Source organism: Hippopotamus amphibius, chromosome 9, assembly GCF_030028045.1.
Source record: "Hippopotamus amphibius kiboko isolate mHipAmp2 chromosome 9, mHipAmp2.hap2, whole genome shotgun sequence".
NCBI classification, from domain to species: domain Eukaryota; kingdom Metazoa; phylum Chordata; class Mammalia; order Artiodactyla; family Hippopotamidae; genus Hippopotamus; species Hippopotamus amphibius.
Genome location: NC_080194.1, coordinates 122245517 through 122272760, shown reverse-complemented (window position 1 = coordinate 122272760; position 27244 = coordinate 122245517). Strand labels below are relative to the sequence as shown.

Here is a 27244-nt window from a genome sequence, read left to right as displayed (position 1 = left end):
GGTGAGTGCTGAGTCCCTTGGGACCGGCTCTGGGCCCACTGAGCACCTGCTGCCCGTGCGGTCCAGGCGGGGCTCCCGGCCCATGTCCAGCTCTGGGGTGGAGTCGATAATGTCCTGAACGTCAGACCACTCGTCACTGCTGCCCATGCCTGGGGGGACACAGTGGAGCCCCGGGTTCAGGGTGACTGGCAGTTCCTTGCACCACTCGTGGCTGCCCTGGGGCCCCTGTCCAGAGACCCCACACTAGGCCACTGCAGGCAGGGACTGTAGTGGGTCGGGGGTTCTTCCCGAGCTGGTGCCTGGATGGGGCCTGTCCCCCAGAACTGTCATCCCATCTGAATAGCCCAATCTTCCCCCTCCCTTTTCTCCAATCAGATTAAGTTGTGTCAGCCAAATTCACAGGCCGAAGCCCTGGACCCCAGTTTCTCAGAATGTGACTGTATTGGAGTTGGGTCTTTAAAGAGGTGATGAAGGTAAAATGAGGCCAAAGGGTGGACCCTGGTCCCATCTGACTGTGTCCTTATAAAAACCAGAGGCTGGTCAGAACACAGACACACAGCTGGATGACCACCTGAGGACGGGGTGGAGGCGGCTAGCTACATCCAGGGAGAGGCCTCAGAGGTGACCAGTCCTGTGAACTGGGAGGAGACACGCACAGTGCTGGTGAGGGGGGTGGGGGTGCAGGAAGAAGGGGCGCTGGGGTGCGTGGGAGGGTGGTACCTATGCTGACGTTGCGCATCTCCTGTGTGACCTGCACCTCCATGTTGCGGCTGTTGCGCTTCTCCCGCGCTCGCTTGTTGTTCTTGGAGCCACCACCACTGTAGTCACCCAGAGGCTGCACGCCCTCGCTGAGGGGCGTGACCGCGGCCGAGGGCACAGACGATGTGGGTGTGTTGGACTTGGTGCCCGTGGTGCTGGGCGTGGCCGCTGCTGAGGACTGGCCTGACTCGGACATCTCATCCTGCGGACACTGGGGCCAAAGACAGGAAGGGGGAAGCTCGTTGCATGGGTCAGGCCCCTTGGGAGGCTGGGTGGACCATGCAGGGCCAGTGGGGCCTCAGCCACCACCATGAGGCCCCCTCGCTTGAGGTCTTTGCCACTCGGCCACAGTAAAACAGTGCTCTGTGCCGGAACAGAAGGGACAGGAGGCTGCTTATCTCCCACTGGGCTGATTCCTCCGGCTCCTCACGTGGCTAATGGGCCTCTGGCTTTCCAGGGGCGTCTACACCTTATGTCAATGGCTTGGAGCAGGCTTTCGGCTCCCATGCTCCCCAGGATGGGGCTAGATATGAAGCTATGTGGACGTGGCTGGTAAGCCCTTGCCACCGGTGGGTGGGCAGAGCTAACCCACAGCCCACCCACAGCCCAGGGCAGGGTAGAGGCTCCCTGGCTGGGGAGAAAGCCACGGAGACGGGAGTGTTTTCTGACCAAGTTACCGGTCTGCTGAGAGGCCCTCGAGGGCTGGTCCCTCCGGTTCCCGCCTCCTGCCTCCCATCCTGGCCACAGCTGGGGGCTATGACGGTCGGACACCTCCCCGATTCTGCCAGTGGTGGCCTCCCCAACAAAGAGACGCCAGGGGACAGGTCTCACTTAACCTCCATGGCCCAACGGAACCAAAGTTTGCCTTCAACACCTACGCAAATGCAAACAAATTGAAACTGGACTTCCACAGAATGGGACGTTCCCCCAAATGTTCCAGAAGTGAAAAAAAGACCAGATCAGTAAAAACTGCAATCGACTGTCGACCTTAAGAATCTCCCTGGAGAGAGAACACATTGTTTGAATAAGTGTGGGCAGGAAGCGAACATTCCTCTCCGACTGTCTTTCCGGTGAAGGTATCAGGGGACCTCAACATAAACAGCCTGCGCTCTTCTGTGAACTAACGTCAGTAACCCCAGACTCACCCCCGAGCAGGTGCCCTGCATCTCCCACAGCCTCTTGCCTGGTGCCAAGAAGGGGCACAGCCTCGGGAGGGGCTGAGGCTCCCTGTGTGTGTGGCAGGAGGGGCAGCGCTGAGAGGCCCCTCCGGGTACAAGTTCCCGTCGGCACCGGATCATAGGGCTTCCCCAGAGGACACACTTTCAGGAGAACTTTCCTACAGGAGGAGCTGATGACAGGAGCTGATGCCCTCTCTGTGAAGCTGGATGGATACGGGACCAACCCACCCGCATCTTTAACCAGGAAGAGCTGACCAGGCGCCCGTGGCCACCTCCAGGTGACCAGGAATCACAGCTGGTTGGGAGATTTCTGGGATCTGCCTTTTCCCGAGCAGCCTGGGCACCGCCAGGTGCTGCCTCTCCCTGGGCTAAGACTCAATACCAGGAACCTCACGTCCCTGTCCTCCTCTAGGCGGGGCTCCTGTCCCGGCGGCTATGTCCCTGGGGGACACTTGGTGATGTCTAGAGACACTTGTGGCCAGAGCTGGGGGTCAGTAGAGGCAGGGTGCCCACAATACCCCACAGGGCACAGGACGGCCCCTGCAGCCAACAACACTCCGCCGGGTTGCCCGTGAGCTGTGGTGAGAAGCGCTTCTTGCAAACATTTTGGTTTGGGTTTGGGTTCTGCAGCTCAGGGCCAGTTTGTAAAGGAAAAACCTGTTCCTCTTCACAGCAGCAGGCACACTATGTGCCTCTGCGACAGGACCCTGAGCACTCTGTCCACCCACGTGACAGAGCACCTAGGCGTGCCATGGGGAGGCTTCCCTGCCAGCACCGAGGAGGGTGGTGCCCGAGGCTGATGCACAGGGACTTCCACAAAGATGAGGGGGCGGGCACATGAGCCCACGCCTCACGGAAGCACACATTTTCCAGACCACCTTCCTCAACAGCCACACTCCCCCCCATCCGTGACTTGAACACTTTGTTTCCGTGCGCCTCCTGAACCTGGTAGTCACTGTGGGGAATTCTGCAACATAACCAGACCTCCCGCTGCTCCCCTAGCTGTCTGTCGCCTGCAGGCCACCACTTACCTAAAGAAACCTGCCAACCTCTAACACCAACGTGCAGCAGTGACCTCCAAATGCAAAGAACCCACATCCCAGCGGCCATGCCTCCCACGAGTAGCCACAACTGTTTGGTTAAAACACTGAAAATACAGTACATAAAAACAAAAAACAAAACAAAAACAACAAAACAAATTAAAAAATTAGAAAAACCCAAAAACCTAGAGCATAAAATAAAAAGAACTTAAAAGTAATTTTAAAAAGTCAAACAAAACACACCTACGAACTAAAACACAAAAGACTATGATTTATTAAGAGAGAATGATTTCAGACAACGCAGGAGGAGAGACACGTGAGAACACAAGCTGGCTCCACGCGGCACAAGGAGCCAGCAGGGAGGCCCCAGCCCGCGGCTTTCGGAGGCGCAGCGCCCCTGCAGGAGCTGCGGGGTGGGCCCCACCCCTTCTGCCCAGACCACACTTGCTCACAGGACAGCCAGTGACTGGCAGGCACGAGGGGTGCTCGCTCTGTGGAACTAACGCAGAGCGGGCGGGGTCGCAGCCCCACACAGCTGGTAGCTCGCGGCAACCTCCTGCAGCCCGGGCCAGACGCTGCAATGAGCTGTGGCGGGAAAGAAGCCATGGGGCAGCCTGGGCCCACGTCCACTCCCAACCCAGCCCAGAGGCTAGAGCTCTGCCTCCCGCGGGCGTCCTCTGATGGCCTCAGTGGGGAATCACCAGACCCAGGGCAAGGGGCTGGCCTCCTCACCAGGCAATGGGGCCCATGTCCCGTCCTGGTACAGTGTGCTTTCACCAGACGGGCTGAGTTTACAGACCAAGACTGGCAGCAAGTGCCCAGGGGCGCTGAATGAGTGCCTGCCCTTGGCCTTCCGGGGACTCCAGCGCCAGGGGCGGGGACAGGGGGAGGGTGTTCCCACTGCTGAGCTGAGCACACCCGGGACGTCCACCTTCTCAAACGCAGGCCCCCAGGTCATTAACATGGACAGGCCAGTAAGAACAGCCCAAAGAAGAGAAGCTGCCCCCTGGCCTTTGACTTTCTTCTGGTTGGAGTGCAAACCTTAGGACTAGAAGGACAACACAGGTGGGGTGAAGCCCACCCTGGCTGTGAGGCTCTGGGGTGTGCTGAGGGATGGTCACTATGCCCAGCCCTGCCTGACAGGCACGCCCTGGCTGCAGGCAGGGCCCAGAGCAGCCGAGAGCGCCGGCTGCAGCCACACCCTCCCGAATGAACGAGGCGTGACGGGGAGCCCTCACTCCACAGCACGGCTACAAAACCTGGTAGCTGGAGCTGAGCTGCAGCTGGCCGAGGTCGCTCAGGTGCCAGTGGTCCCCCGCAGGCATGAGCTTGCCCCCCATCTGTGCACGTACCATGCCGTCGGTCAGGGGGAAGACGCTCAGGGAGGTGGGGCGCTCCTTCCTGCCGAAATGCGGGGAGAGAAGGAGAGGGAGGCGTTAGACGGTAGCTCCTGAAACAAGAGCTGCAAACTCCTTCTGAACATGCAGCAGCCAGAGCTACTCTGTAGGACGCCCCTGCCCACACGCCCACCCATGGGCTGTGGGGAGGGCAGGACCTTCAGGGTAGCTGGGTACACGGGACCTCCGTGCCCTCTGACCTGCAGCCACACTAATCAGCATGTTCACTCGCTCAGGGCATTTCCACTCTGCTGTGATCCCACAGAACACCTCCCCTCTGCTACAATATCATTTGTCACTTTTATTTATTTCCATTTTAAACAAACACCTGCACAGCAGTGCCTGCGATAGGCCCTATGGCATCACAGGCAGCACTGCCTGGTTCCTCCATGGCCCTGCTTCTGCCTCCTGGAGTCAGGCAGGAGGATTCCACCCTTTCTCCTCAGTTCTTTGTTCCCCACCCCCACCCCACCCCCCCATCATTATTTTCAGGAGAACCTGGGTACCGAGTTACGCGCGGGACACTTTTCACTTGCTCCAAGCAGTTTCCCCCTTCACGGAGCACTGACACCACACAGGTGCTTTATAAAGCTATGCTAGCAGACTGGGAACATCTGGTAGCCTGGACTGAAGCTCAAAGCCACCTGCTGTGGGCTCAGTCCCTGGGAGACGCTCCGCAGGCGGTTAGCAGTGAGGGCACAAAACCCAGGCCCTGGGCAGACACATGGAGCCCCAGAGCCTATCCACGGCTGCACAGAATCCACGCTGCTCAGAGCTGTTCAGGCCAAGCATCCGAATCCCTCGCACACAGGGGTTGAGGTGGGAGGGGTGATGAGGCTTCTTCAGGGGTCCCAAGGAGCCAGGTCCAGAGGCTGGGCCGTCCTGGAGGGAGGATGGTGGCTTCCTCACAGGGCCTGGAGGATGAAGGTGATGGACAGGGGAGTGGAGCAGCTGCTGTGGACTTCCTATGGCCAGCGGGCGGCTGTCTGAGGCACAACTCTGGAAAGGATGTCTCTCTGGCAGGGCCCCCATGGCTCTGGGGCCAGCAGGGTTGGGGTGGAGCAGGAAGAGAACGTGGAATCTGGGAGCCCCTCTGCGCTGCTCATCTGTCCTGTTTAGGAAGATGCTGTCTCCTGCAGAGCAGGGTTCCCCGGACTTGCTGGGACCTGGCTATGCCTCTGGGGGCTCATCTGCAGCAGGGACAGGACCAGAGGAGGCCTGTGGGGCCAGACAGGGGCCTCGGCCACTCGGGAAGGCGGTTTCCTGCGGACGATCTTAAGTGCCTCACGCAGCCCTCATCCCGTGACAGACGACGCTTTCTCAGTTAAGAGCCTGGACGTCACATTAGAAAGCTCTGGGTCTGCAGACCAATCCGAAGCTCAGCAGCCCTCAGGCCTGGTGTCCAGGAAGGCAGTCGCTGCCCTGCAGGCTCTCCCTCGGGGCTCCCGGCCCCTCCTCCACCACTGTTCCTCCACTGGGCTCCCAGTGCCGGGATAGGGCCCCTCTTCCGGGGCCCAGCTCTGACCTCCAAGGGGTGGGACGCACACAAAGGGGGTCCCTCAGCCAAGGCTGTCTCCAGATACCACGGGGTGACGTGACGGCAGGGCAGTGTGGGGCCACCTGCCTTTCAGGGCGGAAGCCCCCTCCACCACCCGCCTCCACAGCTCTGTGCACGGACAGACAGCAGGCCATGCTCCCCGAAGGAAATCCTCACGAGGAATGAGTCCCATGTCCTCTCTGCTGCTCCCCTCCAAGCCTCCAGAGCGTTCGCTGGGTGTTGCTGACCGCCAGTCAGAGCCCCTCCGAGGCTCGGCCACCATGTCCTCTTGTTACAGCGCCTCAGCTCCCCTGGGAGACACCAGTGCTCAGCCACTTCAGAGGCTACAACCCGAGGGGGTCATGCTGCTCCCAGAGGTCACGCCGATGGCTTCTGGGCCCTAAGTGACCGAGCTGAGCTGGCCGACGCTAGGCGCAGGGTCTCCACCCCTGCCCGCCACCTCCTGGGGCAGCACAAGGCCTGGGGCTGCAGACGTATGGTTTAACCTGCAGGCCAGGCGGACGTTTGCTAGTGGGGCCTGCACTGCTACCTGCTTCAGGGCTGTCTTGGGGCCTGCTACCCGCCCCCCCTTCTCAGCATCAGGCCCTGTAAACGCCGTGTCCAGAGCCTCCGACCTGTGCAATCCTGGCAGCTGTCCGAGCTCCCCCAACCCGAGGCCCGGGGACTGCCGCAGGCTTTACCTTCTCCTCCACGACTGGCGAGGACTGCAGGGCAGCGACAGACAAGGGCCAGCACACGGCGGGGACAGCACAGAGGGCAAGACAAGAAGACAACATTAGAGAGCGCGGGTCGGAGGCTTGGGGGGCACATGTGCGCACACGGAGAGGAAGAGCCCCCATGAGAACAGACAGATGTGGAACATGCAGCCGCATACGCGGGGTGGACACAGGACACACAGACACGCACCCTCCTGGCTTGGACAGCAGGTCACGCCCACTCAGCACAGGGCAGTGGGCGAGTGTCCTCCTTAGGCTCCCAGTACATGTGGGCACACACGCACGCAGTGACAAGACACCTGGTTACACATACCACGTTTACAGGCCCAAGCACACTCACCACTAGTTTTATTCAAAGACACACAGATTCATGAAACCAAGCCAGGAGTGAAGGAAAACCCAGCAGCTCCCCAGCACTAAGGATATGCCTGCTGGGGGAGCCGGAGAGCCTGAACTAAGGAGCTAGGCAGACACACATCTGTCCCCAAAGGATCTGGAGTTGTGGCAGGTGGGGTACACCCCAGAGAAGAGCGGGCCAAGAGGGCAGGGCAGGGCCTTCCCCTTCATCTGCTGCAGCAGCCCAGGCCACGGTGGGACGTCTGCGCCCTCTGAGCCCTACAGAGGCCAAAGCCCAGCGAGGCGAGAGAACCCTTGTGCTTCCTCTCCTCTATCAGCGTGCCCTCTGGATGTGGGAGGAGTGGCTGCTGTTCACATCCATTCATCAGGAGCAGGCCCTGGGCAGTCAGACACGCGTGGGGGGGCCCCGGGAGCATCTCCATCGCAGCCCAGTGTCCAGGGCTGGGGCGGCGGGGGGGGGCGGCTGCAGGGCCAGCAGGAGCCCAGAGTCTCATACGCTGTGGCAGCAACCGTAGGGCAAGCGATTCATTGTGCTGTGGTGAGGCTGAATGTTGCCAGCCAGCTGGCAGGGCGACAGGGCAGCCCAGACATGGCCCTGCCTCTGCTTCCCAAATAAGCGCTGCTCCGGCCACCCCTCCAACACACACAGGAAGGCGCCTCTTCACCTCCAAGGCACAGGAGGGTTGCAGCTGACAGCCCCAGGCTCCTCCTTCTTGCAGGCAAGCAGCTCTACCCAGGTGGGGCTCAGGAAGGTGTCTTAGCAGAGAGCGCCCAGGGCCTGGCGAGGATGGCCACACAGCCACACACGCTTTGGCCTCGGGGGCACCCGAGGAGGAATGGATGGGGATGCAGCCTGGGCGGGAACCTGGGCCAGAGCCCAAAATGTAGGTGATGCCCAAACAGCCAGCCTCTACAGCCCCCAAATAACACGAGGAGCCCCCGATTCCAGGTTGGCACTCAGCGTAGTGATTTGGAAATTCCCTCGGTGATGTCCGAGGGCCTGGAGTGAGGCGTTCACAGTGTTGGGAGACGGTGGCTTGGAGACAGGTATTTTCCACCTTCGGATAAGCCTGACTCAGAAACAGTGTCTGCAGAGGTTTCGCAGCTGAACAAATTCTTTGACACATACCCCTCACTTAATTCTCACAGAGCTGGGGGGGTCAGCTAATGACCCCCTGTTACCCTTTCTTGGGGCACACACATTTATAGAAAGAAAGCATCCACAACAACTGTAACCCCTACTCCCCACCAGAAGCACGAAACTGTCTGAAAACAGGCCAGTGGTCCCCTGGAGCCATCCTTCCTAGGCCCTGCTAGGCCTCCGCTGACATACTATACTTTCTATTTTGAAATTGGGAGACTCAACAGCATTGCCCAGTATGGCCCAGCGAGTAGCCGACGATGACCAGCAGGGAAGGGACTGCATCTCCGTGTCTGCAGACATCACCCACCAAGGAGACAGGCAGGGAAGACAAAGCCTTTCTGTGACCCGACCTGGGGCTTCAGGTGTTTGCTACAGGAACAAGGGACCGCAGCTGCAGAGGCATGGACGGTGAGCTCCATCCGTGGGGCCCAGGGTTCCAGCCTCAGGCCCCACCTCCCTCCTCCAGCGTGATGGACACGTGGCCTCCCACCAGCAACACCCAGGAGAAGATCTCTGACAATCTGCTCCCTAGGGGCTGAGGTGTGGTTTTATCTTGACTGAAGATGGACCAGGAATGTGGTCTCTGCAGGCTTTTCTCTGCTCCCAAATAAACCCAGCACAGGGCGTGCAGCTGTGTTTGCTGGTCACCATGGTGTGCGGGCCTCTCCCCACACCTAGAGTTGGTTCTCGCAATTCGAGCTAGTTGTGTTCTACAAAGTCACTGCAAACACTGCGTTTGTTCGTAGAAGAAACACGTACATAGGTAGGTACGCATCTCACATAGATTAGAACCTTCATTCCTTACTCATCCTGGTAGATTCTGTTTTCTTTATTTTACAAAAGAGAAAACGAGGTGCAGAAATATTTAACATGTCTTAGAGGACAGGGGCCAGAGCTGGGCTCCACCCGGTCCCTACTAACCAGCCCCTGGACCCCAGCATCTTGCAGGACGCTGCCTGCCCACCCGCCCCCATCCCTGTGAATCTCTGCAGGAGGCGGAGCGTTGCCTGGCGCCACCTCAGCTGGCACCCTGTACGCTGGGTGACTCAGCTTTTTCACTGCTCTGCCCATATCTGCAGATGACGGCGAAAGTGCCACAAGTGGTGATTTTGAGGCTACAAGATAAACTTTACAGAGTAGGCCAATTCACAAACATGGAATTTGCAGGTATTCGGATGGAGTATGCAGTTTTTCCTGGGCCTCCGTGACTGCCCGCAGGCCCACAGCAGCCCCACCCCAGCCCCTCACCTGTTCGGCGCCATCTTCAGCACACAACTCAGCTCAGGCCACACACTCCAACCAGACACCCCTCTCCCTGAGTTGGGGGCCCACGGTTCCTCTGGTGGGAGGGCACCAGGCTCTGGCACCCAGCTTCCCGCCCTACCTCCTCCCCGGCAGGCTGCTCTCAGTCTGGCTGTTCCCCCCGACCTGCTGCATCTTGGACCTCTCGATGTGCTCCACGTAGGTCTGGATCATCTGGGAAGAGGACACGTCCGGTGAGCACTCCCTGCCCACGAGGCCCACCCACCCACCCTCTCCAGCCTGAGCCACTTTCACCTCCGTGGGGCTCAGACAGAGACAAAGGCAGAGCTCAGGGAAAGGAGTCTGGCCACATGAGGCCCACAGCTTCCAGGTGTGACAGGTGAACCCCAGGGAATGAAAAGGCAGCCAAGGTCGGCAGCCAACCCCACACGCGGGGCTTCACTGCTTCCTCAAGGCCCCGGCCCCATGGTGGGGACACCCACCTCTGTGTGCCGCTGGTGCAGGGCGTTGTACTCCTTCTTCATCTCTGACTCCCGCTCCTCCAGCCGGGAAACTAGAAAACACAACCGATGTTTGTTGACTGCACGACCCCTTGCTCCAGGGCACGTACTTCTTTCATCCGGGCTTGACTGCCAGGGGGCAAGGGGTTTTGGACAAACTCGTGCCTGGGCCCCTGAGCGTAGAGGTGGCCTCAACAGCAGAGAATGCCCTGGGGACGGTAGCAGGCCAGTTCTGACAGGCCCGGGTCTGGGTGCTTCACTGTGTGTGCAGTTATCTGAGGCTATCCACTCCCACTACAAAGAGGAAGAGCTGGGTGACACTCACACAAGCCTTACTCTCTACGCCTAAGTAAGCTGGTAGCTTCAGAGGTGTAGGATATGTCATGTTGTGCCAAGTGTAGACAAGAAGCAAGCAGGTGGCTTGTGGAGAGAGGCAGAATTCAGAAGTAAGCACCCTCTGAGACACGTTAAAGAGAACATCTGAAACACAGGATGGAGCACACAGGTGTTCCTCACGTGGACCAGGGACTGGAAAGACCCAGTCATGATCGTGCCACCACTGAGCCAGTGGTTGTATCACCCCTGCGACACCCAGGGTGGTCCCCACGTGTGCTCTGCCCAAGCAGCACAGGGGAGCGCTTGAGTGCTATGGGCTGACTGGAGGGCCAGGCCGCAGAGCCAGCATGCCACAGGCCTTGCGTCTGGGGCCGTTTGTTCCAACCTCAACTCTGTTGAACTCAGCATAGCGCGAGAGACAGGACACACAGCAGCCTTGTTCTCTCCTCTCCTTGGTCCTTGCCCCTGGTGCTGACCAAATGGAAAACTTCAGACTCTAATCTGGAGTTTATATGTTTTCCTTCTAAGAAAAGATGAAAAGTATTCTAAGCAAAGGGAATATTAAGGATTCTTTGTAGTTATAGAAAGGGCAGATTCATGCAAAACTAAAATGGGCCCTTCCGTTTGCCCCAGCTCCACAAAGACTAGCATGTGCGTGTGTGTGTGAGTGGCCACTGGCTGACGGTCGCCTACACGCTCACCTGCAACACCCAGGAGTACTGGCTTTACCAAAGTGGCCTGCCAGCACTGATCTGGGATACGGATGGACCCAGTCATCAAACCATTTTTTGGTTTTCTTTGATTTGATCTTAACTTTTCAGAGGAATGAAGGCAACTGTTATCCAAGGTAATGAGGTAAAGCCACAAACTAGGTCTCAACTGTCAAAACCTCTAATTGCAGGAAACTGAAAGTACAGGGTCGTTATAACTTTGACAGTATAGTTTAAGCAAAGACTTCTAAAGGTAAAATAATAGTTATTTTAGAAAAACCAAAAAGCCCTTTCCTCACCTCTCCTTGCAAGGGACAGGGTGTTCCCGTAGGCACCCTGGTCAGCCATGAGCCCCCCAGGAACTATCACTACAGGGGCACCATTGTTGGGCCCAACTTTCAGGTCACGAAAGAGCACCCTCTCCTCTGCAGCACACAGACAGGAGCCTCTGACAGCAGCCAGGAGCTCTGTCCTAAAGGGCCACACAGAGTTCACAGATTTGTGAATTTGGGGTCAGACTGCAATATTAAGCAAACGTGTTCTGTTGTCAGAGAGGCCTTATTTATATATTTTAGTTATTTCCACAAAGGATCTGAGGCCACTTACAGACATACAGAGTAATGTAAAGAGAAAACAAATAATTGAGGGAATCACAATGAAAATAAGAGAAGGCCCTCATTGGGTTTTCTCACTCTCTTTTTATCAAAGGCTCTCAATATCCCTCCCAGCTGGGGCAGGTCTGAAAACAACAAATGCATTCAAAATGCGATTTCATCTCTCCAGGCTAGTGACTTACTCTGATCTGCATAGTTTTTGGCCTTCAGTTCCAGCTGGCGGGTCTGAAACTCGTAGTGTTCCACCTGGATTTGTAGCTCTTTCTTCTCTTGTTCCAAGGCATCTTCAAACTCAATAAATTTCTATACATGCAAGGAAGAAAAACAGCAGCCATCATGAATATGGGATGGCCAGATGACAGCAGCCCCTCAGAAGGGCCCGGGCTCGGGCCCAGGACGTGGTCTCCGCACCCCAGAGCTGCTTCCCTTCCCATCCACCACCTGCCACAGCCCTCTGGGACAGCTTCCCAAGAGTGGATAGCACAGCCTTCTAACCAGCTACCTGGGGAGTCACCCCGGGCCCTGAGTTGCAAGAGCCCATGCACGCTGGCTTTTAATCTTGAAATTCTTCATAGTTTTTGAACAAGGGGCCCGCATTTCCAGTTTTGCACTGAGCCCCACAAATGATGCAGCTGGTCCTTAGGCAATAGAGTAACAATATTCCTCTCAACACTGAACATCTAAAAGAGGCCAGGTGTACTTTCCTCTTAACTTCTCTCTCAGTCACTGCTCGGTTCAGGAAGCCATCCTTTGTGGAATAACCAGCAATGCACAGTACTGCTCTAATTCTTTTAAAAACAAGATGGGGGCGGGGGGGGGGGGGGGGAGGTCGCTGGCCTAGATTTGGAATCTACACTTTACATGGTAAGTTTCTGAGCAAAATTACTATTAAATCAAGTGAGAAGAAAGCACTTTGAGGGACTTACCTGGTGGTGCAGTGGTTAAGACTCTGCCCACCAGTGCAGGGGACGCAGGTTCAATCCCTGGGCCAGGAGGATCCCACATGCCACGGAGCAACTAAGCCCGTGCACCACAACTACTGAGCCTGCGCTCTAGAGCCCGCAAGCCATAACTACTGCGCCTGCATGCTGCAACTACTGAAGCCTGCGCGCCTAGAGCCTGTGCTTTGCAGCAAGATAAGCCACCGCACTGAGAAGCCCGCACACCACAATGAAGAGTAGCCCCCACTTGCCACAACTGGAGAAAGCCCATGCAGCAACGAAGATCTAACACAGCCAAAAAAAAAAAAAAAAAAGAAAAAAAGAAAGAAAGCACTTTGCAAAGCACAAGAAAATCCTAAATGTTCTTAGGAGAAGACCTAGTCTAACAGTGACAGCCCGGGGTGAAGCTGGGCTCTGGTCCAGGGGTATGGGCACTGGGCAGGCTCCTCAGTCAAGCGATGACCCAGAGGCCATAGCCCTGTAATAGCCTTGATGGGAGCTGTTAACATTTTACTGTGTAGGAAATTGAAATATTAGTAAGAAATTTCATTTGTAGGAAGCATAAATGTCAGCTGGGTTCTTAAGACATAATGAGTGTCTCAGAAGATGGGAATATAAAACAGTCTGTTGATTCCAGGTTTTGGGTGTCTGGGAGGGTTGGTGAGTTCATGGTGGCCACAGCTGCATTTCCTGTAAAAACTGCACCTAGTCCCCTGCCCCGACTCCGGGCCCCAGAGATGCTCCTTCCCACAGCGGCTTTGCAGAGGTCTTTGTGCTGAAAAGCACTGGGGCTCCTGCCCGAAAGATGACTCACCCAGCGCAGTGACAGAGGACAGAACACCCGGGGTGGCGGGGCGGGGAGGGGGGGTCGTCAGAAAGAAAATCTGTATTGATGACATCACACGCAACTTAAGTAAAATGAAGAAGAATACGCACCCCACTGCCAGGAAAATGCACACAAATGGTGCAGTGCCACAAAAAATTAAAAGAAGTGGTTTTGAATGACTGTGGCCATGATCAGCCTATGAAGAATAATAAAATGCTATTCATTGGCTGGTAAAGAAATTTTTTTAACTGGGTAATTTTAATTTCTATTACTTAAAAAATTAAAAGAATGATATAAACATATTCTTTTGTAGAAAAATCAGATGAGGGTAAGTGAAAACAATACTTTCAAAAAACCATAATGCTGCTGTGCTACCAATAGTTAAAAAAACAAGACCATAATTCTGCCACCCCGAGAGGGGCAGTTAAACTGGGTGACATTCTTCCAGACGTGCCGTCATCTTGTGCACAGCGTTTTGACCTGTCTCACTCACGCGCTTACACTGGAATGTCTCTCCACGCTAAGAACCATGTTCCGCCACTCCCACTTTTAACAGGTGCGTGTTCCCCTGTGGGTGTACGTGTGCAGAGCATAGTTTGCTCAACTGGTTGCCTCTTGCTGGACTTTCAGCCTGCTTTTAAATGTCCATTATTATCATCACTACATGTGTATCTGCCCAGTGGTGTCCTGCTCCCCAAGGGCAGACGGGTGCCCCAGCGCACATCCCCCAGGCAGGGCAGTGTCCCCACAGCCTCGGCACAGCAGAACTGTCTTAATTTTCAGTTCCCGGATTACCAGTGATACCGAATAGGTCCACTAGTCACATACACTGCTTCTAACAGTTCATTGTGTCCTTTATCCGAGTTCTGATTTTTCTTAACACTTTGTAAGGACTCCTTAGACCCATTCGAGAATTTGCCTTCTACACTGCAAGTACTTTTCCCAGGATGTAGTTTGTGTGCATTCAGTATAGAAGTTTACTTACTTCTACACCATTTAATTAATAATTTGCCTTCTCTTCATTGCTTTGAATGCTAGCTTTATCATATGCTAACTTCTAAGATGTATTTCAATCTCTTTCCGAGCCAGTAACCACAGGTTTTTTAAACTTGTAGTGTTATAGCATCTTTTAATAGCTGATATACATTCACCCTCTTAAGTCTTTCTTTTCAATATTTTCTTGGTTATTCCCACTTGTGTATCCTTCTAGATTAAGTTGAGAATCATCCTGATCACTTACATATTTATTTTTTGAATCAACATTTTGCCTGTCAGAAAACATCAGTTCTCTGGTCCTCAGGAAGGGGTCCCTGTTTTTCATGACAAAATGCTCAGGGCTGGACTTGAAGGCAAAGCTCATCTTGAGCCAGGGGAGAGCTGTTTGATGAGGCGGCTGGGGCTACGAGATGGAAAATGCTCCCTTTCTGTAAACTGAGACCTGTCCTACCTCCAAACTGGAGCATCAAAGTTTTACACAAAGAAAAGCACTCTGTGGTGCTAAACTTGTTTCTCTAGAATTCCCGCCTGTATTTCATCATGTTACCTGCATTTCATAGCTGAGAGTCAGCTAAAAAGACTTATAGAAGAAAGATGATGTAAGAAAACCCACTCCCAGATTATTATTATTATTTTTTTGGCCGCACCACACAGCATGTGGGATCTTAGTTCCCCGACCAGGGATCAAACCCATGTCCCCTGCAGTTGGAGCACAGAGTCTTAACCACTGGACCATCAGAGAAGTCTCCCAGATTCTTAAGAAGGTCAGACAGACAGATGTTCCTAAATCTATCCTGACAGGTGATCATTAAAATCCAGTGTAGATGACGGTCCCCAAAAGCCTCGTCATGCCATAAAACAACCCGTATGCTTCGAGATCCCCGATGAAGTCGGCCCCAAACCAGGTGACATGCAGAAATAAATCCTCTGATGTTATGATGCTTTAAGACCTTCCACTACCAGGAAATACAGAAACATTAACTGAGAGAGAAAACATCTAAGTAAGCTGTGTATGCCCTCAAGGCCAAAGGCAGAGGGCACCCCAGGTGGCAGGGAGACACGAACGCATGGGACATTTGTGGCTCCCAGGCCACATGGACTCCTGGAGCTAAGGGACGGTCCTGGGATGGGAACCCAGGACCGTCATCAGAACCACCAGGCAGCCAAGGGGTGAGAGTGACCATGCTCAAGATTACGAGGCAACAACTCCCCAGATGAACAAAAAGCCCCAAGAAACCCACAAGGGACACAACAGACTACAGGGCCAGCCCGCAGCCTCCCCACTGGGCTGGACCGCACACTGGGACACCAGGACACTACAGGTTCTGCAGGTCGGCAATCACTACACTTGGCTCCTAGGGAAGAGCCACTCCTCCTGCTGCCTCGGGGATCAGCATATAACCAGACAGAACTGACTAGGGGGCATCTCAGGGGCTCCGAGTCCGCAAAAACATCCCAAACACAACATGCTGTTCTACAGCTTAAAAGGCATCCTTTTTCTTCCTCTCTTAAAAAAATTCTTTCAACGTCATTACAGTAATTTTAGTTAATGAAAATGCAAGCTAGCTGTTTAACTGAAATGGAAGATGCAATGCCACCTTCATCAAATAGTATCAGGGATAAACAGCATGGAGGACCAGTGCCCGGCCGAGACTAAACAGATATTTAACCTTTGCTTTTTATGAGGAAATGCTTGGGGCTACACTTGGGATGAAATAAGAATTACCTGGACAAGTGAGTAGCTGTTGATGGAATATAGCTGGGGCTTCGTGGTTGGTGGTTAAGTGAATAAGTGAGGACGGGAGCATGCAAGTCCAAGTTCTCCTCCAACACGAGGGAGGCAGCTATTGGGGGTGGGGGGAGTGTCAGGAGGGAACGCTAGTAACTGGGTTAGAGTCACAAAAAAATACCATAGATGTTTTCAAGGAAGCAGAAATATTTTTATCTACAAATCATTTACTTTAGATTTAAAAGAATCAAGAATTTTCAGGGACTTCCCTGGCGGGCCAGTGGTTAAGACTCCGCGCCTCCACTGCAGGAGACGTGGGTTCAACCCCTGGTCAGGGAACTAAGATCCCACATGCCACGGGGCAACTAAGCCCGGACACAGCAACTACTGAGCCCACGCGCCACAACTAGACAGAAGCCCTGGTGCTGCAAGGAAAGATCCTGCATGCCACCATTAAGACCCGACGCAGCCAAAAATAAATAAATAAATAAATGTTAAAAAAAAGAAAAAAGAATTTTCAGTGATGGGGGCAGGGAAAGCTGGCTCTGTAATGAAGTCTTCCATAAGAGAGCTAAACATTTTTCAATTTTTATTGAATTTATCCAATTTAATTTATCCAATATGAATGGAAATGAGCAGAGTAAAATTTTTAACTAACAGCATTTGGTTGAGTGGGTCTGCCTGGTGCTAGATTGTGAAACAGAAGGAATCTCCTGTCTGAGACACGCCAAAGTGAAAGACTCGTACACATGCCAATTACACGCACTACGGATTTGAGTTTGTCTGGAATTGTCATGGGTCTAATCGAGTCTAGTCAAAATGTCACTTAGCGCCTGCTAACACACAGAGGTTTAAGGCCACCTCACAACAAACCTTTTAAGCCTCCCCAAAAGCAATGAGGAGCAACAAACAATTCAGGAAAAGGCCCGAGGGTGTCTTAACCTGAGCTGGGAAACACCTGATTTTTACTGCTAAATCCCAATCTACTACAAGATTCCCTTTTTAGATTTTAAGATATACTTCCTTCCTCCCTCCCACTAACAAATTGCTCTGTTTTAAAACTAAATTCAACTTTGGTTTTCAGAATTCTCTTTTTGGTGAACTTCAAGGTACATACTGAAGTAACCTGAGAGTGTGGGCTCTTCCAAAAATCCAGGAACCAGAGGAAGCGTTTCTCAATATCCCATGGAATGAGATCATTCTTCCTAACTTACATTAAGAGAACACTTAAAAAATAAACACACTGGGACTTCCCTGGTGGCACAGTGGTTAAGAATTCGCCTGCCAATGCAGGGGACAAGGGTTCAATCTCTGGTCTGGGCGGATCCCACGTGCCTTGGAGCAACTAAGCCCGTGCGCCACAACTACTGAGCCCGCATGCCGCAACTACTGAAACCTGCATGCCTTGGGCCCAGCCTCCGCAACAAGAGAAGCCACTGCAATGAGAAGCCTGCGCACCACAAGGAAGAATAGCCCCTGCTCACCACAACTAGAGAAAGCCCGCACAGCAACCAAGACCCAACACAGCCAAATAAATATATTAAAAAAAAAAAGAAATAAACTGACTTTTCATGTCAAATATAAAATTAAGACTACAGAAGCCAGCATTTCAAATCTCAGAACGCAAGAGAGATTACTAGGTAAACACTCTTTTATAACATAATCATTAGAGTTCTGGTAACTTTCACAACTGAAAGTTATTTTAATTAAAGGCAAAGTAAATTAAGACATTAAATCCAACCCTTCCCTCTTACATGTCCTTTAGGCCAGGGTCACACCTAGAAAATAATTCAATTCTGGTTGCATTGTTTTAGAAATAAACTCAACAGGCATCAAATATTTTGTTCTTTGGCATGAAATTCCTTCCTGGGGGTGAGAGGGTAAAGTGAATTTCCAAAACAAAAACACTCCTTTTGCGTCCTTTATTTTAGGCAGAGTGGTGCACTGGGGTGATGGGTACAGGCTCTGTGCGCGGGGGAGACGCTCTCTCCAGATGGCTAACTCCCTGCTCCCGTCAGTGACTTCCTGTCATGATCAAATATTTACCAGGCGCTCACAGGGGTGCTGAACTCATGAGACCTCAAACTTCAGAAGTTTTTCCCCATATTCCAAGACTGTTACCATTTACATCTAAGATGCAGTGTGGGCAGGTGGACAGAGAGGAAGGGAAGGGCATTTTGCGTTCAGGTTTTAGACACACATCTGAGCTCAGGACACTGTGCAGGAACCTAAGAACTAGGTTGGAGTCATTTAAAAAAAAGCAAAGAAGCCTCATTTAGGTTAAAGGAACCACTGGTTCAGTATCTGCCTGAGATGAATCTCAACAAATGGCATTTGTTTAATTCACACTGATTTTCAAGAATTGATAAGACAGGAAAGAAGTGTGTGTGTAAAAATACATATTTTAACATAGTATATATTTATTTAAATATTTTATGTTACTATGTATCTTAAAATATATATTACATTTATTACATTATTTATGATATACGACATGGTTGGTACCAGGAGAAATAAGAAAAAGGAAGATAAGATGAAAACTGTAAACGTCCCGTCCTGGGAGAAGTTATTCTCAACCAGGCTGCGTGCTCTGGAGCATTCTTAGCCGTTTACACTGACTTCTTCAACTTCCTAATCCCTGCTCGCCTTCTACCTCCCTCTCACTCAGTTTAACAGGAGAGACCTGAGGACACCCACAGCTCGCCCTTTGGTGGACACTGGGTCTCGCACACCACAGACCCAAGGCCACACGCTCGGGCAGAACCCATGGGATCCCGCTCAGATCTGGGTCCGATTCACCGGGAGGAGGAAGTGGTAAGAGGCTGGCGTAAGGAGGTCAGGGAGCAGGAACCCAAGCTGAAGGCACATGGAAGGATGGGCACCCGGAGAACCTGAACAGAATGCATCGCCTTGAACCCGCCACTGCTGAAATCAGAATCCAAACGCCTTGACCCACCTCACAAACCCTGCCGGTGGAGGTATGCTCTGCTGAACTTGGCATTCCCTAAATCTCTTGCCTGTGAGAGATGCTCAAAAACGGTAACTGACTTATGACTCTGTGGGCTCTAAGTGTCTGCAAATACTTCCTTTCCTCGGGGTGAGCCTTTCCTACCCTGGTGACAGGGATGCTTTCTTAGGCTGCACTAGCCAGGCACCAACTGATGCTAATCATTCGGTTTCCCTGCCCGACGCCCAGCGGGAGGGCCACGCCAGAGCCTCCCGGGTCCCTGAGAAATGGGGCAGGTGTGGACGGGGAGCTTCTGCTCCACTAGAGCAGACAGATCGACACCCACGTGGGCAGGCGGTGCTCGGCAAGGAAGATGTGACCAAGAGAACAAAAGCAATGCCACAGGACAGGAGCCAGTCAAAACAAGAGTGTACCCTGTAGGGTGGGTTCTGTTTAGGTAAGGGTCTAGGAAATGCAAATCAACGCACACCGCGGTTACCTGGGGAGGGGGGAAGAGGGGAGAGAGGACCGAGGGCCACAAGGAAACTTCGGGGACAGTGGAGATCATCATTGTCTTGATTGTCGGGATGGTTTCTTGGGTGTAGACATGTCAAGACTCACCAAATTGCACACTTCAAATATATACAGCACTGACCTCGACAAAGTTGTTACAAAGAAAGAACAGAACAGAACTGAAGCCCAGGGTCAAAGATTTCATCGTGTAAGGTAAGCACCAGCTGCTTTCTAGGTGCTGGGGATTTTCCTCCAGACCTCTTCTCAGCCGTTCAAGAATTTCATCACCTCTCTGTTGTTTCCTAAATAGCTGGAATGCTTTTTTTTCCCCCCTCATCTCACAATATTTTCTTCTGTTCTGTTATAAAACGTGCTACACTCTGGGGTCTCCCCTCTTTCTAGAACATGTTCACTGAAGAAAAAACACCCCACCTTTTAAGCATCTCCCTTTCTTGCCTGAGGCTGTGAAGCAGGTCACAGAAACATTTACTGCCTGTTCTTACAGGACAGGGATCGAGCTAGACCATCCATGGCTGTACTGCCCAGTACCGTGGTCACAGCCACACATGGCTATTTAAAAAAATAAACTTAAGTGAATTTAAATGACATAAAAATAAAAACTCATCCTCAGTTGCATGACCCACATGCGAAGTGTCGGCGGCCCTGTGTGGACACACAATAGAAAAAAAATTTCCGTCCTCACACAGAGCCATATTGGATGGAGGGATGGCTGAAAACCACAGAAGCCTTGCCCTCCAGGAACCAGACAGCTTAGTGTGGCACTGAGGCAGAGGAAGGCTGCACACGTACAGGCAGCTGGCATCTCTGTGGAACGTGTGTCAGGGAGAAGAGAACTGGCCTTGGGGCTAGAAGGACCAGAAGGGCACTGCCCTTTGGTTAAGCAAGAAGCAGCCATGGGGACTCTGGGTGGCAAGGACTCACTTGAGCACCTGCATCTGAATGTCATGGTGCAGACGCAAGGGAGTCATGTGTGCCCAGTGGAAGCGCATGCGGCCGGGGGGTGGGGGGCAGAAGGAAGCGGAAAGGCAGAGGGCAGGACAAGTAGTGCGGGGACCTGGGGACCCTGGCAGAAGTCAGTCCCCTCTTGGGAGAGCCCCTGTGCTCTCCATCCCACATCCCCACTTTCTCACCCTCTGACCATATAGCAGCACCTCCCCATCTGAGCCCTGTCTCAGGACAGCAGGGACCCATCCCCGAGCCGGCAGCAAGCCTGGCTCTCAGGACGCTTCGTGGATTGAGTGATGAACCAGCGAGAATGGGAGATGGGATCTGCCTGTGGACCAGTTCACACCACAGGAGAAGGGTTGGGAGTGGGGGAAGTGGCTGGGGGACCAGCATGACAGTAGTGACTGGAGCCAGGATGGTGACAAAGGAGATTAAAAAATAAAAGTACATTAACAGAAAAATCAGGCCAAAAGAATGGCCAGGGCTTGGTGAGTGACTGGACGTGCGAGGCGATGAGGATGACTCCCGGGGCCCTGACTTGTAACAGAGCAAACGCCTGGAAGATCAGCAGGCCGGCTGCTGACCACTGTGCTCCCGGTCTCCTCGGCTGCACTCACGGGTCATCCTCCTTCTCAAGACAAGCGGGAACCTGGGGAAAGGGACCCTGCCCCCCACACGCGTGCCCCTCCCCAGCTCCCGTCCTGCATCTGGTCACAAGGTCACATGAAAGCCAAACTGAGGGACATCCTGCAAGGTAACAAGAGGACTAACCTGTGATGTCACATCATCAAGACCATGAAGAGCACAAAATAAGGAGCCAATCTGGAACCGAGGACAGGACGGGCAGTGCAGGACCCCCTGGGTCTTAGTGGAGTGGGAAGGAGATGGCAAGAGTGATGGGGAAAAATGTGCTCCTTGGGGGAATCTGGGTGTGGCTGTCCATAAATTATTCCTATATTTTTCTATAAATTATTCTAAAACAGAAACTTTAAAAAAAACCCAAATTTTAAATTTCATTTAGAAATTCCAGTTTAGGGAGAACTAACTCGCACCAGTCCTCACACCACTGCCTAACCACCACCACTGGGCCCTGAGGGTTGCTGGGTGAGCTGGGCAGGGTGGCAGGGCTTCTTCCTGCGTGGTCTGTTTGCTCTGGCAGGAAAGCGCCCTTCTCTGCTCTCCTGTGCCTATTTGTTTCCATGTTTTAGGAAGAGTCTGTTGTACTCCTGGTGACTCCAGTAGAGCTATAATGGACCAATATTTAGAGGTGACCAGGAAAGGCAGCTCCGGGCACCAGATCTTAATGGCTTCATCTAAAAAAAGGTTAACAATTGAAAATAAACTGTCCTTTAATATGACAACATGGCCGAAGAAGAAATCGCATACCTGTCCAACCTGGGGTGAATTTACTATTTGTAACATGAGACGTAACAAGAAAAACTTCTGATTCAATATATTAATTCGCTTATGAAAATGATGCCAAATGATCATCTCTGTAGAGGAGGATTATGGCTTCTGCCCCCTCCAGCTTCATCGTGTCCAAATATTCTTCTGTAAAATGCATTACTTTTGTACGGCTAGAAAAACACAGTTTTGGGACCTCCCTGGTAGCACAGTGGTTAAGAATCCTCCTGCCAATGCAGGGGACATGGGTTTGATCCCTGGTCCAGGAAGATCCCACATGCCGTGGAGCAGCTAAGCCCGTGTGCCACAACTACGGAGCCTGTACTATAGAGCCCGTGAGCCACAACTACTGAGCCCAAGTGCCACAACGACTGAAGCCATGCACCTAGAGCCTGTGCTCCACAACAAGAGAAGCCACCACAAGGGGAAGCCCGCGCACCGCAATGAAGAGTAGCCTCCGCTCACTGCAACTAGAGAAAACCCGCACGCAGCAACAAAGACCCAACACAGCCAATAAATAAATAAATAAAAAGAAAAAAAAAAAAGAAAAAGAAAAACACAGTTTGGGGTGAAACTTTCCAGTTGGATGCTTTCTTTACACAGCACCAAACGCCAGGGTATCAGCAAATACCCACAGCCATGTCTCATGGAACGAACATCCACTTGAGTTGCTTGTGACGAGTCAGAGGTGTTACTAGTATTTACTTTAGAGCCGAGAAGATTTTAAAGTGAATGATAGCTACTAAACTCACACCTTGTCTTAAACACTGCTTTTCCTCCTGTGAGCCTGGTGCTCGATCCCCGTGAGGAAGGCTCTCTGCCACCCAGGACTGCAGCGAACAGAGCCCTCTGCTCGCTCCTCCCTTGGGTCCACGGTGGGCAGTGCTGCCCAGGGGCGTCCACTTGCTCCTGGCCGTCCTGGTCAAATGCCCATTTCTAACCTTCTTTTCTAATGGGAAAGAACTCGGTGGGTTTTCAAAACTTTATATTGGATACGGATTCAGCACTTTTAAGCTCTCTATTGAGGTTTTAGAAGCCAGCAGCATCCACTTAGCTCTGCAAGTCTGAGTGGGACTCACTGGTCTCGATAACAAGGGTAAAACCCGCCCAGAGAATGAGATGCTCCACGCTTGCCACCCGAGGCTGCCCCATCAAGGTGCTCTTCCCTGACTCGGCTAGATCCGCCTTGCCGCAGTTCTCCTGGCAAACAACAGCCAATCATGGGACTTGGCACTTGAGATGAAAGCAACTTGCCACGTCTGGCAACCCACGCGCTTTACAGAGGTGGCCAGTGCGGCCAGAGAGGGTGAGACTGGACACAGGGCATGAGGCTCCCAAGGGCGAGGCTGGCACTCAAGCATCTGCAGACTCTGGGGCCTGGCCCCCCTCCCTGGACCCCACCATCTCTAGCTACCGTCACTCCCATTGAGAGAGCCACCCCGGGACCAGAACAGACTCACAATCTCTCACCGTGGTTATTACAGACAAGAAGCAGGAGTGTCTGCTCAGCTCAAGGCTCTTTCTTTTTAAATCTGCAGATTCTGTGTGCTCAGAAGGCTGCAGGCGGCTCAGGTTACCCAGCTCTGACTAAGCCTTCTTGAGTAGAGTGGCCAGGAGGCAGGAGCTACTCTGCATCACACACACGCCTCAGCCCGTGCTGTTCGGGTGCCTGTGTTATCAGACACACATCTCTAATCTCAGGCCTGGCCTGGAAAAAGAAGCCAGGCTACAGTGTACACTGGTCTTTTCCACAAACTGAAAATGAATGTCTGCTGGATTTAGTAAATGAGCTAGAATGCCAAAATGATTACAGAGTTTGGCCCTTTCCTTGGTTGTAACATCACGTGAGATCTCACCAAGGGCATACTATTAGCATCAAATCACAGCCTCCATGCTGGCCAGCCAACCATTCGTTCACTCTGTGGCTCTCTGCTCAGCAACTCTTAATAGCTGGTGCAAGGGTGCATCTCGGCCCCCAGGGCATTTTCCTCCAGACCACACATGCACCCCCAGCTCTTAGCCCAGGGGCATGAGTGGGAGGCCAGAAGCACACTCGCTTGCGGCTGCACTTGAACCGTGCAGAGCAGAGCAGGGGCCTCATCCATGCAGAGCTAATTTTTAAGCTGGGAGGTTATGATTCTTAGCCTTAAGGTTGCCCATCCTTCTCCTTTTAATTCCTTATCGTCCACTATATTGACCACAAAGGTACAGGATTAAAGAAAACAAACCTACTCAAAACCTCAGTTAGGCATCAAATGGCTGCTGAGAACAGTCAAATAAGTGGGCGGTGCTGTCCAGAATGAGGGAGATGGCCACTGCCCCACAGCCAGTGAGGGGAGCCCCATGGCTCCAGTCTTCTGGGGGCACAGCTCTATGACCTCCCACAGCAGCATGATATGGAAGGAAGAGCCCACTCAAGCGGTCAAGGTAGACTGGGTCCTGGCCTGGCTCTTTTAGGGCATGTGACCTTGGTCTACCCCCACTCCTTCTCGGGGCCAGTTCTTTCCCCAGTAAGTACCTACAGCCACTCTGAACTCTAATAACCTAAAAGCTTCTGCATCCACCTTAAGCTGAGAGCCCTAAATCAGTCTTGGTGGAGCATGGCACCCCAATTCACAGGCAAGAGCCTCTTGACAGATGGATGAAAAAACCCAGGAGCAAAAAAACCCACCGTAAGTAGGAATGATACAAGGTGGTGTTAATTTTCATAAACACACTTTAAACCAAACTAGGAGGACATGAACGGCCCTGGCTTAAGAAAAAGCCAAAATACTGAAACAATCTTCCATTTCAATACTAAAATCAAGAATGTGGGAACCCAAATTAATTTAAAAGGAATTTAACTCACTTAATAAGAAACTTCCTATCCATAAATCAAAAATCACCTAATGCCTGGAACAACAGAATGCCAGGGCTTACAGATCATCTAGGGCAACTGATTCATATGACTGACGGAAAATCAAAATCCAGAGGTGGGCAGGCGACGTGCACAAGGTCACAGAGGCAAGGCAGGAATGAGAACCCAGGTCTCCTGAATCCACCTGGGTCTGGCAACAGGGCTAAATATTTCATAGTGAATGAATGAAAGTAAGTGGTATTCCCTGTAATGCATGGTTCTTCTAACTGGTTCACAAATAAGTGATTTCCAGGTTATGGAAGTATCCTAGAACATGATCAAATACTTCAAAATTCTACTTTTAACTCCTCAGAAGCCGCAGTGGAATTTCCCAAGCCTTTTCTACGTAAGCTAACAATCTTCCCGGCGGAGGGAACCACAGGGCAAAGAAATCACCTCTGGAAACCGGGAGTCTTTCACCTGGTGCCAGAGGAGCAGCCTAACTGTGCCTTTGGTTATGTGTTTACCTCAATCACCAGATTCACCCATGTCACAGACTGTCAAAACATTGGATTAGAGACGAGGAAAAGATCTGACAACACCTCTTCTGGCTGCAGAACCATAAGAAGAACAGAAACCCCCTTTCTGGAAGGGTTTAAAATTGAAGCAACTAGAAGTAGTAACTAGCGTCTAGGACTCGTTTGAGAAAAAGCAAAAAGAACTGGCGTCTGCAATGAGAAGTGGGTATGGAGGGGAGACGGAGGCCTGAGACAGTTTAGGCTGCAAGGTCCCCCGGTGACGCCAGGTGGTTCATGGCTAGGGCTCCTGGTTGGAGCAGCAGGCCACGGGGGAGCAGCAGCCAGGGATCAACCCCTGGGCCGGGCTCGGGGCTTGGGGGCGTTGGATGGGCGGGGCGGGAGCTGGGGCCGGGGCAGGGCGGGGGCTGAGGGCGGGGTCCCCGGGCGGGGCGGGATGGGGGTCCCCGGGCGGGGCCCGGCGCGGCCCGGCCCACGCACCTCCTCGGCCTGCTTGCGCAGCGCCTTCTCCCGTTCGTACTGGGTGAGCAGCTGCTCGTTGTCCTCGCGCAGCAGCTCCAGCTCCACCTCGTGCTCCTGGTTCTCGCTGAGCACCGAGTCCAGATTCTCGAGCACATTGACCACGAGTGGCATCAGCTCCTTGACCACCTCCTCGTCGTAGCAGTGGATGAGGCGCTCGAACTCGCGGTAGATGGAGCCCGCCAGGCCCGACACCCGCTCCGACATCACCGAGCCCGAGCAGTAGTCGTCCTGGTACACGACCACGCCGCCGCCCTCGTCCATCTGGATCTCCATCATCGCGGCCACCGCCGCCGCCAGCGCGGCCCGCTGTCCGCCGGCGCTCCCGCCCGCCCCGGTTGCCCGTAGTTCGCAGGCCGCGGCCCGTCGCCTCCGCCGCAGCCGCTGTCGCCTCAGGGTTCAGCCGCCGCGGCTGATGCTGATGCTGATGCTGATGCTGCGTCCGTCACTCAGCGGCCGGAAGTGCCGCCGGCCGGAAGTCCCGCCTGCCAGACAGCGGGGGCGGTGCCCGCCAGTTCCGCGGGAGCCCCGCGGCGCCGCTAGGGGTCGCAGGGGCCGTGACGTAGGAGGAAGCCAGTCCCTGGGACGGAAGCTCGGCCGAGAGGGGTAGGGAGCGCTTCCGGTCAGGCTTGTCAGAGCAGCTGTCTGTCGGTTCCCAGGACGCCGGCGAGGACTTTTATAAAGTGACAGCGTATGTCCGAAGAGTATATACAAATGATTTTGTACGGTTTAGGGACTTAAGCGGGCGTCCGTGTGCCCACCCTTCCTTCTAAAGAAATGGCCGTTATATTCGTGCGCCCCTCCCTCTCCTCCGGAGATGACCGCGATGCTGACTGTAGACTTGCCTTTGTAGCTTCACTGCACAGCAGTACGTACTCCTTCCTACACAGCTGGTACTCAGCGCTCCCTTCAGCGCGTCAGTGCCCTTTCATGGTCCCTCCTGGGATTCCAGTTAAATGCAAGTTGCCTGGCTCATCCTAAAATCCAGTAACAAACTCTCATTTGGTCCACTCGTGTCCTGATGCTGTGTAGCTTCTTCACATTTACCAGTTTCACTAAAGTTATGTGTAACCTAACCTGTACACTGAGTTTTTTTATTTCAACGGTTCCCCCACCCCACTCCCAGCAGAGCCATGTGGGATCTTAGTTCCCCCACCAAGGATAGAACCCGCGCCCCCTGCAGTGGAAGAGCAGGGTCCTAACCTTTGGACAGCTAGGGAATTTCCTCAAAGGTTATATTTCTGATTTCCATTTGTCCTGTTTGAATTTCTTATATTCTACCAGTTTTGATAGGCCCTTATTTCGTCCACTTTTAGCCACTTGATTTTCATTTTTTCACTGGCATCTGAGGACACCATGAACCTAAGACTTATACTTTCAGCTTTTGGTGCCACAGAGGTGGCATGAATCCTGATCAAAACCCCATGAGTGACAGCTTAGTGCTAACAGAAATGCTCTT

The 27244-nt window shown here is 53.0% G+C and overlaps 1 protein-coding gene across 16 annotated transcripts in view; it reads right to left on the bottom strand.

The window, feature by feature from the left end:
- Positions 1 to 26238, bottom strand: part of MAPK8IP3 (mitogen-activated protein kinase 8 interacting protein 3) — a 44881-nt gene extending 18643 nt beyond the window's left edge. For 10 of the 16 annotated variants that reach the window (XM_057750808.1, XM_057750809.1, XM_057750814.1 and 7 more), the window contains exons 1-7: positions 25747 to 26200; positions 11755 to 11875; positions 9895 to 9965; positions 9534 to 9625; positions 4237 to 4378; positions 721 to 970; positions 47 to 149 (exon numbers count right to left, since the gene is read on the bottom strand). In XM_057750808.1, the coding sequence (XP_057606791.1) occupies positions 47 to 149; positions 721 to 970; positions 4237 to 4378; positions 9534 to 9625; positions 9895 to 9965; positions 11755 to 11875; positions 25747 to 26064 (1097 nt within the window). In that variant the 5' untranslated portion in view covers positions 26065 to 26200. Of the gene's footprint in view, positions 1 to 46; positions 150 to 720; positions 971 to 1637; positions 3925 to 4236; positions 4379 to 9533; positions 9626 to 9894; positions 9966 to 11754; positions 11876 to 25746 lie in introns of those variants that run through there. The other 6 variants (XM_057750817.1, XM_057750819.1, XM_057750816.1 and 3 more) reach the window with 5 other exon arrangements.
- Between the last annotated feature and the right edge of the window lie 1006 nt (positions 26239 to 27244).